The following is a 15,819-nucleotide window of genomic DNA, read 5'->3' as shown; positions in this document are numbered from 1 at the left end:
GTACAAAAGTATTCGCATTAAAATATACTTAAATACTGAAATTAAAAGTAGTCATTATGCAGAATGTCCCTGTAATGGAAATACAATTTATATTCCCTTTAGGTGGCAGTGGCTCAGGGGTAGAGTGGCCGGATGGGAACAGTACGATCCCGGGCTCCCCCAGAGTTAGTGTCGAAGTGTCCTTGAGCAAGACACTGAACCCCTAACTGCTCCCGATGAGCAGGTTATGAGACTATGGCCTCTGCATATAGCAGTGGGCCTTCCATTCTCAGTCGATGAGAATGAGATGAGATGTTTATAGTTAGTCAGGGTAGTGTCGCCGCTCTTGGACACTGAGCTTAACTTTTATTATATAAAAAGACAACAACGGTGCTAAGAGACGGCGGATGTGACGTGACTTTGCCGTGGTGAAACTACAATGTTCTGAAGATGGACTACAAAAGGCGCGTCTTAGCCTCGTGTGTTCTTAACAAGAAGGTGTTACGTTCTTGTTTAAGATTACTTCATTAACAACAAAGTTGGGGTTGAAAAAAAACGGAATATGGGTTATTATAAACAAGTTATATTATTAAATAACTTCTTTGTAAAATTGACATTTTGGCCTGAGGGTGGTGCTAGAGGAACGGTCATGGGGTCACCAAAATCAGTAGGGTTCATCAACTCTTTTTACAGTCTGTGGTTCATCCCCATCCTCTGCAGAGCATGTAGCAAAGCAAATTCCAGTTTTAGAGTAAAGTGGTGGAAACACAGAATAACAATGACTGAAATCCGCTCCAATCTGCTCCATCTACTATATTGAGAGTGACTTATATGCATAAAAGAATATACAAAGAATAATAGTTTGTTCTTCTGGTCCATGATCAAATTTTAAAGTTGAGGTTGGCTGTGCCTGTGTGTGTCTGTCTTTTATGCATACCCCATAGAAATATTCTGCCCCAAAATACCATCTATTCTCAACCTCCAGTCACTCATGGTAAACTCTGTCGAATGTTCCCATGTTTGAAATGGTAACAATCTGTGCAAACAAAAGTTTAAGTAAATAACGTTATCATATTTGGTACATCTATAAGTCTGCATGTACAAAATAAACAAGAGACACGTACATTCTGTACTTTCTTCACTACCCACTATGGAAACTGTACCGTTTCCTTCACATACTGTAGGATCAATACAATTTGCATTAAAAGTATTCACTGTCTTTTTATATATATATGTGTTTTTATTGTTCATACCAGCAGCAGTTTATACAGGATTAAAAGCATTCACTGTCTAACCATTCCTGAACATGTACACAAACATATTGCTTTGTGCCTGTTTAACTCGGGCATCATCAGGTATATTGCTAGTAGTACACAGTAGAACAAATACAGCCCAATCACCCAACTTTAAATAGTGTAAAGTCTGAGCTGTTCATGTTCACGAAAATTGACTAAAATATAAGTTTAGAAGAACAATTATTCTGTTTTACATCAACAGTCATTTTAAAACTGGTGCTGTATCTCAATCTTAAAGGATACCACCGTTGTTTTATCACATTTGGTTCCACCAGTGCAATCCATTATTGTCAAAACATGGTCATGTAAACTATTAGCAAAAATGGCACATCTAAAAATACAGATACTAAAGCAGACACCATAGCCTACTTCCTTCTTGTCAGTCAGACAGTATAGTCACTATTGTGAAATTTGCCATAACGGAAATTACAAGGGGTGGAACAGCCTACACAGATAACGGTAGCCTTGTCCTTGAGAGTATAGAAATTAGTTTTATTGTCAGGACAGTTTCAATAATGTACTGTAATAAAAAACTTAAACAACAAAAGGAAGCACAAGAGTAATTAAGGCAAGTGCCTTAGCACAGTAATAGATTATACTTCTCTTTCACTTCATCCTACTTTTTTCCTCAGTGTTCAGATAAAATGATTCACTAAAATGTTAGAAATTAACATCTTAATTCTTATAGCTTATCTCCCCCGTCATTGTCCTCTGCACACCTCCCACAGCAGACAATTCTGATACTGTCAAACACAGCCATATAAAGGAGTGGATGGATGCACATATTCAGAGCTGCCAACCCCTTAGATACTTGGTAGGCTGTGTAGACCCAACAGTTAAAGTTATCACGATAATTTATTCTCAGGTATAGGTGATAGGCCTGAAAGAAATGATAAGGCACAAAGGAAATGGCATATAGCACAATGACAGATATGACCATTAGGGCTACCTTGCGTTTCTCTAGTCTGGTTATGTTTGCATTCTTCCATACCACCCATATTACCACACAGTATGAAGTGAAAGTCACCAAAAATGGAAGAAAACACCCAAACACTGCCAGAAACACTTTATAAGTGAAGTGAGAGGTTTCGTCACCATGGATCCGGCAGGCGGAAACACACTGAGTGTGGTTACCATGCACAGCAGGGCAAGTGGAGGCGAACTTCAACACAGGACAGGAAAGGACTGCAACAAGGATCCAGATGATTGCACTGGCTGCCTTAACGTGCGCCGTCCGCACATGGTTACGAGAGAAGAAGGGGTACGCGATGGCCACACAGCGGTTCACACTTATACCCATGATGAAGAAGATGCTCACATACAAGTTGCATGTGAAAAGAAACCTCTCTATTTTACAGGCAGCGTCCCCAAATATCCAATGTTTCTGTTGTTTGTAGTAGACGATCAGCAACGGCAGGGTGAAGACATAGAGGAGGTCACTTATGGCCAGGTTGCAGGACAGAACCACTCCAGTGTGCCAGTTTCTTCTCTCTCGGGTCACCAAGAGCCACAGTGCAAACAAATTACCAGCGAGTGCCACACAAAATTCCACACCGTACACTGACGGTAGCAGTGCGATTTGGAATTTCTCACAATGTGATGTGTTGTCAAACATTGTATTTGTTCATCTGGTAGCTTTCATAATATGGTGTATACTGCTCAATATCTGTGAATGGAAAAATAATTAACTAAATAATTAGTTATGCTACAATAAGAATTTATATTACTTTATCACATTGTAAAGCTTTTATCTACAAACTCAAAGCAGCGAGAGAATAGGCATCTGTGCAATAACATTTATGTAATCGAGTTTATGAACCTACTGAAAAACTAGGCTTATTTAGGAATTGAAATCCACAATCAAAATGTTACTAAATAGGGCTACATGTATTCAACTTTTCATTATTCATAAAATGTAAGCAGTATCAGTTGATTAGACATAACCAAGATATACTCACTCTAAAGCAGAGATCCTATGCACTGTGCTCTTGAAGAGTGAAGACTGATTACCAAAGCAGCTCAACTGAATTTGCAGTAAGTGCAATATGGTGAGTGAAATCTTTCGTTTCCTCTTAACCAGCCTGACAATTTGAAGAAGCAAAAACGTCATGACTCCATTTTTTGTTGGCCAATAGAAGTAACCATTGGACCCTGATGAAAGCCCCTGAGCCAAAACGGGTTGGTCACCTGCATTTTTAACTTTGCCAAGCAAGCCATGACAAAAAAAAGGCTTTTTAAACTCAACTGAATGGATTGCCATTCTTCTTTTCCTGGTATCTGGTCAACCGGTATTTCAGGCTCAATCAGGTTACTTTAAATTATTAATTTAAAAAGTAGCCGTTAGCAAAAACAGCACTTAATAATTGCAAATGTATAAATTACCATTATACAATATTGTGATATTGAAGTTAAAATGCATTAAGTGTTCTGGTCTATAGTATAATAAATACATGCCTGCAAATTTGGTTGTGAACGCAACTCACTAAGAAGACGCTCACTTTAGTCAGTTTGTCAGGAAACAATGAAAAAACCATTGTCATGAACAAAAAGCCCCGCACACTGCAATTGCACAGCAGCCTCTTTTATTCAAATTGTCAATTTGAATAATCAAGGCTGAATCTGAATACGAGTTTTGACCTAGAAGTATTGCAGTGCTCCACTTGTGTGTACCCATATACAGGTCAATTATTAGTATTTTACTGTGTAGTAAAGACTCCCCTTTATTACAAGTGGTTTCAATTCTTGAAATTTGAAATAAGTTTTGTACCATCATGCCTCATTGTCAAATAAATGTGCATAATTTGTATGCACCTTTCAAGACTATTTTAAGTTTTGATCTTTTATAACCTCTTCAACATATCAAATCATGTTATTTTCAGTCATGTTGGTACCATGGGAAAACCAAATATAGCATTCAAGGACAAAAATAACATCTTCCAACTATGATGCTGAGCCAAACCATTAATTAATTAGTTGCCTGACAATTCTTCTTATACTAAAAAACAGAAAACGTGTAATGCATTTTACCTGCAATATCACAATATTGTATAATGGTCATTTATTTAAAGCAATGTGTTTGTGCAAGTGTTCAGGAATGGTTAGACAGTGAATGCTTTTAATCCTGTATAAACTGTATAAGAAATTAGAAAGTGCTGTTCTTGCTACATCTACTTTAAAAAAAAAAGTAGTAACATCTATCCCTGATTGAGCCCGAAATACCGGTTGACCAGATACCAGCAAAATAAAGGACCAAGTAGACCCACCAAGTAGCATAACTTGATTTCTTAACAATTTATTGGATAAAGCACATTTAACATCAACATTCGAACAGTACAAAAATTGTTTCACCGTTATATGAAGCCTCTTTGCTCATTTTCAGCAATAAATATATTCCACAAAAAAAGACCAATCGATCAGCACTTGTCTTCACTGCTAAGGTCATGGTGGTGATGTATCCACCTGTGCTGCCATCTAGTGTCTTATTGTGGACTGCATTCAATGTCTTGTTCCAAATACTGTAGAAGAGCGCAATTCAGCCTTTGCCCTTTTTCTGTTTGAAGCCTTGCTTCGCACCACCACTGGGACCTCTTTTCTTGTGGCTAGGTGCTTTGCCTTTTGGACCCTTAGACTTGAATCCCCCATCCGTGTTTTTCTTCCCAAATTTATTCTTACCCTGAAAAGGTTTCTTCCCTCCAAACCTCTTGTCCCCATCACCAGTTTTCTTAGCCCCAAATCGTTTACCCCCGACCGCAAATCCCTTTCCCCCCTTCCTGTCACGATCTCCTCCAGGTCTGTCTCTGCGCTGTCCACCCGGAGGAAGTCTCTGGGGTGATTTTGTATATTTCTGTTCACCTGGACCCAACCTGTTCCTGTCACGATTTCCCCCTGGTCTGCCTCCTGGTCTGCCTCCTGGTCGGTCTCCGCGCTGTCCACCCGGAGAACGTCTCTGGGGTGGTTTTCCAAATCTCTGTTCACCTGGACCATGTCTCTTGGGTGATTTTGCATGTTGCTCGCCACCTGGACCAGGTCTCCTGGGTGACTTGCCGCGTTTCTCATCATCTCCAGGTCTCCCAGTCGACATCCTCCTCTTCTTGAAGGGTCCTCCTGGAGGTTTTCCTGAGTGTTGCCTCTTGGTAGCAGAGAACATGCCTGAACAAAAATAAAATACAATTATTATCTCTCAAGAGCCGTGAGATTAAACCTGTTTGAGATGTGGGTTGTTCCATATCTAATGATAATCACCTTCGTCTGGCTCCTTCCCTACAGCCTGTCTGTAGTACTCCACCTCATCATCAGATGAGACCACAACCTTGTCAGTCTGTGCCCCAGGGTCCTCCACTTCACTGTCTTCTTCTTCTTCCACTTGTTGCTTTTTCTTCATGCCTGCCAGGCTCTTTTTCCTGAAACAACAGGCATTATAAATTAAATGTCAGAAACAAAAAATAATACGTAGTGTCAAAATCGTTGTTGAAGACCTACTTGTTTTCTTCCCGTTCTTCTTCCTTTTGGGCAATATCCTGTTCTTGTTTAGTCCGGCGCTCTGATTTCGCTTTCAGCTGTTGCGCTTTTCTTTTCAGGATCTCCTTAATTTCTTCCTCCGTCTTGGAGACTGAACAATTTATAGAAAACCCAATTTTAGGAACCATTTCTACAACTCCACACTGCATTTCATGCTCACAACGCACCGCAGATGGTTGTGAGCTTGTATCAGCTATTTTCGAACAGTCAAAGCATAAAATAGGGCTTAAGTGGTTAAATAAAATAACTTGCATACTCACTGAAAGAATGATACAGAATATTGCCCTCGCCTATGCCCTCTTGTATCTTCATCAGTTGCAGAGTCATTCGAGGACCGATCTGAGGGCGGAAAACATGTATACATTAGCCCATTAACTCTTTCACTGCGCGACCTCAGATCACCCGTTCGCTTGTTCTACGCCGTTGAAATTAGCATGTCTCGCCAAAAATGAAACACAGGAGCCGAGATACAGGCTTTTTCCCAAATACTTTAAACGGCAAGTCAAAGGAGCAGTACATCTTTGGACCACGTTATCTCCTGGTTATGTGTGAAAAAATGCAAAAGAAAATCTAAATAATAATGGTTAAAATATAATATAATAAAATAATGGTTATAGCTCAAATCTAAAATGACACTGATGCGTTCCTGGATTGAATGTTGGGTTTAAAAAAAAAATATATTATTTGGCACAATTACCTCAGTCAAGCGCACAGCGCTCTGCTGTGATGCCATGTTGCCACGTCCAGAGTAGACCTGTGGCAGCTCAGTTATGTTGTGATCTCCATCTTGTTCCGCTTCACTCTCAGAAAGGTTAGCTGCTCTAAAAGAAGTCAACCGGAATAGATCAGTTTATAATAAAGGTAATAAAGAAAAACTCCACATAATCATCTACTTCTTTAACCATTTTCAACCTGGCAAAGACTTTAACCACTTTAAACTAGCGTCCCTATTCTGGGCATGTCTGCAAGCACACAGCGGTGCAATGCCTTGTGAGCTTGTAGATCGGCTATTTTCACAAACAGCCGTTCAACTACTAAATATAAACAGCGTAAGTGGTTAAACACAAGAGAATTATAGCTGTTACAAAAGTTATTATAAAATACCTATTATAATCAAGTAGAAGAATTAGCATTTTACAAGGGACTCACTTCATCAACAGCTCGCTAATGTCTTCAAACTTGCTCATGTTGGGGAACCTCTCCTGCATCAGCTTCTTGACTCCACGACTAATGCCAACGGGGACAACCTTCAGGCTGCTGCAGGGTGGAAGAAGTTGGTACTGGAGGTGAGTGTGCGACATTATCAACAGAACATGGAGCTATGGGTGTTTTTGATGAAGGGCCCATCAGTGCGTTTACTTTGAACATGCATCACTGAACAGTCAAGTCATAATCCGTCATCATCTGAGCCCAACGGTCTTATCAAGGTGAACTGCCATGACACTTACAGACTAGCTTATGAGTATATACAGTATAACCAAAGCAGAGGAAGCTTGTGCTAGGAAACGTCCAATACTTACTAATGACGGAACTCAATCTCCTGGGTCTCTGGATTGTAGTTCAGCAGAACACACCTCTTGATACTGTTAAGGCTTATCTGGGAAAACAAAATCCACACTTAAAACTGTAATGTTATTAAATTACTTTATTATAAACTTTATTTCAAGTTCAGGAAGATGCCAGAGTTGAGTTGTCAGAAAGTGTTTTGTTTCTTCAGGGATGATATAAGAAGACTATACTTTCATCATTCTGACACGTCATCAAACACTCATCCTATCAGAATGAGCACTATGCTGCCACTTCATTCAAACATACCTTGTGAACATTGATGGAGGGAAACATGTGCTGGAACATGGTGGCCATCAGTTTAACCTGCATGCCGTCAGAGCCAAAGTTATTCAGGACGAGCAGCGGATGATGCCCAAACTGCTGGTCATGCATTCGGTGTTTCTTCAGAGATGAAATCACATCTTTGATAAGCGCATACTGAAAAAGAGTCAACAGTCCTTGTCAGAAACACTTCAAAGAGCAACACCTAGATTGATTATAATGTTACGGGATTATCAGTGCGTTTACTTTGAAAGACATCACTTGACAGTCACGTAATTAATAATGCTTCATCATCTAAGCCCGTGCACCTTTTACTACTGATATTAAACGCATACAATAAATACCTTTGCCACTTTGAAGTACAGCATTGGACCTTTGGGAAGTCGAGCGAGCCTCTGAAATGAAAACAAGTTATTGGGTCAACAACATCCTCTCCATCTGGATTTGGGTGAACTCATCATGTTCATGTTGATGAAGGGCCCATCAGTGCGTTTACTTTGAACATGCATCACTGAACAGTCAAGTCATAATCCGTCATCATCTGAGCCCAACGGTGTTATCAAGGTAAACTGCCATGCACCATTAAATCCCGACTCACTGTGGGACGCTATTTTAAAGATATTACACGCAAGTCGCTTAACACCTACACTACAGGTCACACAATGGACAATATGCATCTAGGCTCATTCCAAGGTTAATTCGCCTGATGTGACACCCAGCAGTCGGCAGCGTTTGGAAACTTTGTTGCGGTGTGAACTTAAGGGTTGTTTTTAATCGTTGCACGCACATGCTCCTGCTCAAAGACTGGTGGGACGGCATGTTACCACGTGCAATGACCAATGCAACACTGGTCGCACGACTGTCGCATGCCAAAAGTAGCAGACCTACCAAGTTCACCACATTTGCAACGTCTTGTGAGCAAGCTCACGCATTTTAAGTTGTAGGTCTGCTATTTTCAGTGTGTGACACTGTTGTGCAATGTCTCATAAATTAGGCGCAACTGCTTGGCATAAACATTAGCATGTAAAAAGAAAAACACTTGTACAGTACAATTTTCACATCTCTTGTTAATTGTAAAAAGGCCAAATTACTTGAGAAATAAACATTATGCTCACTATGTAAAATAAAATCATGACAAGATTTGTGAGATCACAATGTGCACCTGAGGCAGATTTATGGAACTAAAAGTAAACAATGACGGGTAAATACTACTTTCATACTGTGGAGTCATCATGCAAGGTACTCTGAATTGCTAATGATCTCACCATGTTAACATTGGTGGGGGTCTTGCCGAAGATCATGAAGTGTGTCACTCCCAGTGGTCCTGCTACTGAGACAAAATCTTTCAGCGAATTCTTTTTCCTCACCTGGTAGAGAAAACAAGCACAGCCCTCAAATTAAGTAAAGACTTAAGATTGCAAGACCTTGATGGGTTTCCAACAGTGTGACAAGACCCAAAAGTGACTCCCGGTGAGCCTTCAAGTTTTGCTATAAGGTCAACAAAATCTTATTTTTGTTGACCTTATTATTTAGAATTAATGTAAAAAATGGTCCGTAAATGTATTTAACCCATTAAGACTGGGAAAGCTTTCGTGTCATTTTAGATTTTTAGCTAAAACGCATGATATACTTTGGCTATTCAAAAATGGCAGATATACCAAGCTCATACTTGATTTTTGGTGCTATGAGCTTGTAGATCTGCAAAAAAAGAATACTTGTGAAAATGTGTGACAAATCTTTTAATGTATATATTTTGAAAGCAAAATGTTTTCACACAAATCTTTGCTTCTGGGGGTCCCTGGAACTAAATATTTTGAGATGGGGGTCAGCGGCCAAATATATATAATAAGGAAAATGTTTGCGAACCACTGATTTAGAAGTTAGGATTTAGAAGACAATCTATTAATCGGGCCTCACGTCTTAAATGGGTTAAACAATACATGATGAATGAATCCGTACACAAACTGAAATGTTAGATTAATAACCGCAGTTTTATCCTACAGAAGACAGACCTTGAGGTTCTCGGCGGTGAAAGGCCCCATGACTCGCCGCATGTCCTGCACCAGCTGGCCGGCATTCTTCCCGACCAGACCTCTGTTAAACACGAAGGAGTGGGGGACGTTCGTGTAGGTTTCCTCAGCCACATGGTTGGCGTTTAGTCTGGATTTCTTCTGATTCTTGGTCTGAAGAGTACGAAATCAAATGATCATCAACTGGAATTCATATATTTAATAATTATGCATTTTCCTCACTGTTAGCTGAGGGAAGAAAACTGCGTTCGCAAATAGGCTATAGCAACCTTTACAGTGTACTTGTCGTGAACGTGTGGTGGGAAAAGTGCTCTAATATTTTACTTAAGTAAAAGTATCAATACTGCAATGTAGTAAAAGTCTGGTAATCAAATTTTACTTGAGTAAAAGTACAAAAGTATTGGTATCAAAATATACTTAAAGTACAAAAGTAAAAGTACTCATAATGCAATGAATGTTGTCCCATTTCACAAGTTTGAAACTGGAAAATCTACAAACTCACTATGCGACACATTGTATATCGGCTATTTTCAGATGGCCTAAAAATTGTACTTAAGTACAGTACTTGAGTAAATGTACTTAGTTACTTTACACCACTGGTTTTCCCTCAATTTAAACGTTATTCGTATAATATTACATGGTAAACATAAACATATAAACATTATATCAAGAGGCAAATGTCCATTATCCACACACATTCATAACATTAAATGTACGAGGTTCACTTTGGCTAACGCGTTAGCTAAGTTAAACAACGTTGCGTGCTTACCTTCGTTTTCTTCCCCATTATGTTCTTCTAAGACACAGTGCTGCGCAAATGAATGCAACAATAACTGCCGTTACCTCTAATACTCAGAGATGAATAACTACTTGAACACAATAATCAGTACTATATTCCACAACATTCATGCTAAACTGTTCACGTACACACGTCCACCAAGCAGAGCATGGCAGCACATGTGGAACTTTCTTCACCGTGTCACATGGTAATATGTCCGCGTAATGTCTCAGTCGAGTAGACTGGGACTGGGATCAAGTTGCTTTGCAAGTTGCTGATCCGGTCTAGGTCTATACCGAATACGGAAACGTTTCTTGCATGTATGTGTGCGTGTAAATAACCGGATACAGTAGGCAGGCTCTAGACCGGATCACACAGGTGCTGCGGAAAGCCTGGTGAAGCGGGGTTATCAATCGAGTTTGTAATGGTTCCTAGCAGCGTTGCCAGATTTTGTGACAGAATAATCCACCAGGTCTAGAAAAACAAGTCCACAAGAAGCAACCAGGGCACGACGCGTTGTGAGCTTGTAGATCTGCTATTTTCAAAATGAATCTTGAAATAAAATGTGGAATATTTGAAATATATTTTTTGGAAGAACACAAATCGGGTACGGGGCTCTCTGGCACAAAACATTTTCAGATGGGGGTTTAGGGACAAATACATGTTAAATTGGGGGTCCATGAGTCATGGCATATGAATATTTCAGAACCACTGGTTAAAATAAAATAAAATATTGTGAAGCAAGCCCAATAAGCAAGTACACTAGAGACAAGCCCCAAAAAAACGCAACCCGCAACTCCCAATATTTACAAGCAACTACACAGGAAAATAAGCCCAAAGTCGCTTATAATACGCGGACATGGCACACTGGTCACTGGTTCCTAGCAAGGACAACAATACTTTTATTGTGAAGTTACAGGGCAACCTCACTGGTTCCTAACAAGGACAACAATACTTTTATTGTGAAGTTACAGGGCAACCCGGAAGTGTATTACTGTGTTTGGCGGCCGGACTCACGCTGCTCCGCTCTTTACATCCCTGGAGCTCATCTAGCCGACAGAATGCCGTCGGTGGAATACGACGAGTGAGTTTTATGAACATTAATGAGCTTCATATTCATATTTTGTGTGTCGGTTGAATGTCTAACACCGAGTATCAATCTTTTACCCCCCAGTTCCAAGCCCAGTTGGGCGGACCAGGTCGAAGAGGAGGGAATTGAAGGTAAAGCTAATGTGGCTAACGTTAGCAAGTTAACGTTAGCTAACAGAACTGATGGAAGAGGCAGTGTTGCCACGTCCGCTTGTTTCAAGCGACTTTGGGCTTGTTTTTCTGTCAAGTTGCTTGTAAAAATTGGTGGTTGCGGTTGTTTGGGCCTTATTTAGGCTTTGCCTCCAATTTTAAAAAATGATTTAAACTAGTGGTTCTCAAATATTTTCATGAAATTGTTTTGTGCCAGGGAGCATTTGTGTTGTTATAGCCTTACATCAACAATGCTATCGTATTTGTATTTTAACGATTTCGACATGTTTATGTCTTAGCGACCACCACCTCAGTGCGCCCTGGACTTTAACCAGTAAAGCCCGTATTTCTCCGAACATGTACAAATGAAAAAATATAAGGTGCTTACCCAGTTGCCCCAAATGTTAACTACTGGTCCGGAGTCTTTGTGCAATGTGTTGGTCCATATTTTTCAATAAAGAAGTGTTTTAATCCCGGCTGTGGCCGAACGCCATTTCCCCCCTCGTTTGCTTCCTGTTTACATTGAGTGTAATTTCGACTTTCTCCGGATGCGCCCCGTCACTACCGGCAATTAAGGAATACAAGGAACTTCTGACAGAATCGGCTTTAAACACTTCTTTATTTAAAAATATGGACTAATACATTGCAGAAAGACCACGGAACGTTAGTTAACTTTTTTGGGCAACCGGGTCAGCGCCTGCATTTGTACATGTTCGGAGAAATACGGGTTTTACTGTTGAAAGTCCAGGGCGCATTGGGGGAGGTGGTCGCTAAGACTGCCGTAGATATAAAAATGTCAAAATCGATACCATACTGAGTTTTTGTAAATAGTAGGTCGACAAGTTGTGAGCTTGTAAATGGTCTATTTTCCAATGGCTAACGTATATAGGTTTAAAGTGCTCATGTGGCCTGTTTGGTCGACTCTTTTGGGTCTTTCAGGTCTTGTTTGCATAGACCTGGTTGCTTGTTTCTCTCGCAAAACCTGGCGACACAGCGAAAAGGCTAGTAACTAGCTAGGCGGCTTCCACCTCTTCTTCCACGTGGATGGACGCTGTTTTACTCCAGACCGCAGATGCATATAATGCTGTTTGTTATATTACCTCTTTGAGGTAGACCTCGATATGAATCGAGAGGTGTAAATGGATTACCTCGTTCCTATAATCAATTGTTGCCTGACATATGCTGCTTCTAAGGCCCGTTGACAGACAATGACGTGAGCCTCTGTCATACTAGCTAACGGTGGTGGAAAAAGTACTCGCATAAAAGAGTAAAAGTACAATATTTGCCCTTTGAGATGTAGTGGAGTAAAAGTACTGAAAACTAGAAGTAAAAAATACCTCAATTGTACTTAAGTACAGTACACCACTGGTAGCTAACCTAGTTAGCCTCTATCCCCATGTCTAATATGTGATTTTAACTCTGCAAATGTAGCCCCACTGGACCCTTTGCCGCATTTGTACCCTCTCAGAGTTGCAGATCAGTTACTGTAACACCGAGAATTTGGAGCGGTTGTTTAATGTAAAGTTTTGTAGGGATGTGAAGCACAATGGACATAGAAATATGTAACTAGAGTTCTCTCTTTGCAGGTCAATTACCTTCTCCAAAAGAAACAATCAAAGGAAATATCAAAACCATTACTGAGTATAAAATAGATGAAGATGGAAAGAAGTTCAAGGTAATTGTCATTTTGTAAATCCCATCAAATCAAAGTAGAATGTCAAGAACAGTTTTGTTATGATGCACTAAAAAAATGTATTTGACCGCATGTATTTCCTGTTTTCTAGATTGTGCGGACCTTCAAGATTGAGAATAGGAAAGCTTCAAAAGCTGTTGCCAGGAGAAAGGTCTGCTTCCTGACATTCACAGTAGCAGCACTGAGTTTGCGATGGGCTTACTTGTGATTTTGTCTGTTGGTGACATTTAGCTATTTAGGCTATATATTAGACATCTCACTTGAACTTCATGTAATTTCAGAATTGGAAGAAATTTGGCAACTCCGAGTATGATGCAGCAGGTCCTAATACCACTACCACCACTGTCAGTGATGACGTCTTCATGACTTTCATCTCCAGCAAAGAGGTGAGGATCTGTGGCATAATGTGCTCCTCCTTAGGGCTGTCACGATTATGACATTTTACATGACGATTCATTGTCACACAAATAATTGCGATTAACGATTTCATTGTGTTTTTGTCTTTGAATAAAAATCACTACTTGCCATTTAGGCTTTGAAGTTGAACAGGGCAGATATGACAAATCACCTAAATATTCAAGACATTTCTGACATTTAATAACTATACTTTAAAAAAAAAACGTATTGGTGGAAATCGATCTACAAGAAGCTCACAACGTGTCGCGGCGCGTTGTGAGCTTGTAGACCTGCTATTCTACTATTTTTGAAGATGTTTGAAACATTTTTCAACAAAAGATTATTCAAAATTATTATGATTATGTAATAATTGTGACATGCCTACCCCACCCCCTGCGATTTCTTTTAATGATGTATACTAGCAATGTCGACTGATGATTGTTCCTTATTCAGTCCAAACCTTTGGTTTGTCAATATCCTTCTCTATGCCGTTCCAGGACTTGAATGCCACAGACCAGGATGAAGATCCCATGAACAAACTCAAGGGACAGAAGATTGTGTCTTGTCGTATCTGCAAAGGTGACCATTGGACCACCCGCTGCCCTTACAAGGACACTCTGGGTCCCATGCAGAAAGAGTTGGCTGAACAGCTTGGGCTTACAACTGGAGATACGACCAAGACTGCTGGCTCAGGTACAGTGACGGTCATAACTCTGATCAAAGGCACTTTGGTGTTATTGAATTTTTTATATTTTTTTAAAACAATGGATTTATGTTGCATTCATCCCTTCGTTCACCAGGAGAACCAGAGCCTGCAGCGCCTGCAGCAGGAAGCAAGACTGGCAAATATGTTCCACCCAGCTTGAGGGATGGAAGCACGCGTAGAGGAGAGTCCATGCAGCCCAACCGCAGAGGTGGGTGTTGGGTCTCCATATTCTTGTTAGTGTGTCCATGCTTTCCTATACATTGTAAAACACTGAGTTGTCCATTTCTTTTTCACAATCCTAGTTAAATTAATTCAAGATTTTACATTGTAGCAGTATGGGTATTGGAAGTAAAGCTTGAGTAACTTGGTCATGGTGTCTCACAATAAATCAATTTCCCGGGACAGCTGATGACAACGCCACCATCCGTGTGACCAATCTCTCCGAGGACACTCGTGAGACAGATCTTCAGGAGCTCTTCAGGCCATTTGGCTCCATTTCCAGGATTTACCTGGCCAAGGACAAGAATACTGGACAGTCCAAGGTCAGTGTTAGACTGGGATCAATTGGCTTTGCAGGTTGTTGATCCGGTCTGGGTAGTTGTGTGCAAATTACCAGATACAGTAATGTGAGCACTAGACCGGATCAGTTAATTCAGAATATAAATCAGGCTTTCATAGGTACTGCAGAAAACCTGGTGGCATGAGGCTTAGGCCAGTGTTTGTCTCTAGCATTTTTTTCAGCTGCAGGTTCTAATTCTGGTTTGCATTTGTTTCTGCCAGGGCTTCGCCTTTATCAGCTTTCATCGCCGGGAGGACGCAGCGAGGGCCATTGCAGGAGTGTCAGGATTTGGATATGATCACCTAATTCTCAATGTTGAATGGGCCAAGTAAGTAGTTCTTTTAGAATACAGGAACTAGTCATTAATATGAATTAGCCTATACCTTTTAATGCGTAACCTTTTTAAACCCCTTCTTTTTCTTTGCAGGCCATCAAACAACTGAGCACCATTCCAGGGGGATGCCTGAAGTACAATTTGGCTGTTATATAAATAAAGCAGTGATGAGAAACTGGTTGTCATAATTCAGCTTTTTGTATGTACCATGAAAGTAACCTTCACATTGATATTTGGCATGTAGTTATATCCCATAATGGTATGGCTGAAATAAACCTTCTAGCTATTGTCTGAAATGACCTGAAAAGGCATTTTAAGTAGCTGTATGTTTTTAATATAGCAAAATACTGAAAAGGAGCACTAATAGTGTGTTCCTAAATGTTTCAGACAGACTTGAAAGAAGCTGTACAAGACTAACTGCTATAGCTGTAAATTGACTTCAAGGTGTTCTCGGATATAAAT

At 40.2% G+C, this 15,819-nt stretch overlaps 2 protein-coding genes across 2 annotated transcripts; one reads left to right on the top strand and one right to left on the bottom strand.

Moving 5' to 3' along the window:
* Window positions 1–1,322: 1,322 nt before the first annotated feature.
* LOC311054727 (uncharacterized protein) lies at window positions 1,323–10,616 on the bottom strand. Its single transcript, XM_084070733.1, has 13 exons — window positions 10,422–10,616; window positions 9,635–9,805; window positions 8,888–8,989; window positions 7,967–8,017; window positions 7,608–7,778; window positions 7,313–7,389; window positions 6,942–7,049; window positions 6,490–6,613; window positions 6,053–6,131; window positions 5,754–5,883; window positions 5,517–5,674; window positions 4,809–5,423; window positions 1,323–2,891 (listed from the first exon to the last, which is right to left on the bottom strand). Exons 1-13 carry the CDS (start codon window positions 10,437–10,439, stop codon window positions 1,957–1,959), a joined length of 2,739 nt encoding a protein of 912 aa, XP_083926859.1. The 5' UTR covers window positions 10,440–10,616; the 3' UTR covers window positions 1,323–1,956.
* Window positions 10,617–11,417: 801 nt separating this feature from the next.
* On the top strand, window positions 11,418–15,532 carry eif3g (eukaryotic translation initiation factor 3, subunit G). The gene is made up of 10 exons (XM_084071685.1): window positions 11,418–11,514; window positions 11,605–11,651; window positions 13,256–13,344; window positions 13,454–13,513; window positions 13,644–13,748; window positions 14,256–14,451; window positions 14,559–14,672; window positions 14,870–15,006; window positions 15,245–15,351; window positions 15,451–15,532. The coding sequence occupies exons 1-10, from the start codon at window positions 11,492–11,494 to the stop codon at window positions 15,464–15,466; spliced, it is 894 nt and encodes a 297-aa protein (XP_083927811.1). The 5' UTR covers window positions 11,418–11,491; the 3' UTR covers window positions 15,467–15,532.
* The last annotated feature ends 287 nt before the right edge of the window (window positions 15,533–15,819 follow it).

Source organism: Gymnoscopelus microlampas, assembly GCF_963454915.1.
Source record: "Gymnoscopelus microlampas genome assembly, chromosome: 11".
NCBI lineage: Eukaryota > Metazoa > Chordata > Actinopteri > Myctophiformes > Myctophidae > Gymnoscopelus > Gymnoscopelus microlampas.
The sequence above is the reverse complement of the archived record's forward strand: the minus strand, read 5'-3'. Positions and strand labels throughout refer to the sequence as shown.

Coding starts and splice junctions, on each gene's coding strand:
- LOC311054727 (XM_084070733.1), bottom strand. Junction 6,614..6,941: donor ATTAGCGAGCTGTTGATGAA/GTGAGTCCCTTG, acceptor GACTTCTTTTAG/AGCAGCTAACCTTTCTGAGA. Junction 5,424..5,516: donor AGGGAAGGAGCCAGACGAAG/GTGATTATCATT, acceptor ATTTTTGTTCAG/GCATGTTCTCTGCTACCAAG.
- eif3g (XM_084071685.1), top strand. CDS start 11,492: ATGCCGTCGGTGGAATACGACGA. Junction 13,345..13,453: donor AAGATGGAAAGAAGTTCAAG/GTAATTGTCATT, acceptor CCTGTTTTCTAG/ATTGTGCGGACCTTCAAGAT. Junction 13,514..13,643: donor AAGCTGTTGCCAGGAGAAAG/GTCTGCTTCCTG, acceptor ATGTAATTTCAG/AATTGGAAGAAATTTGGCAA.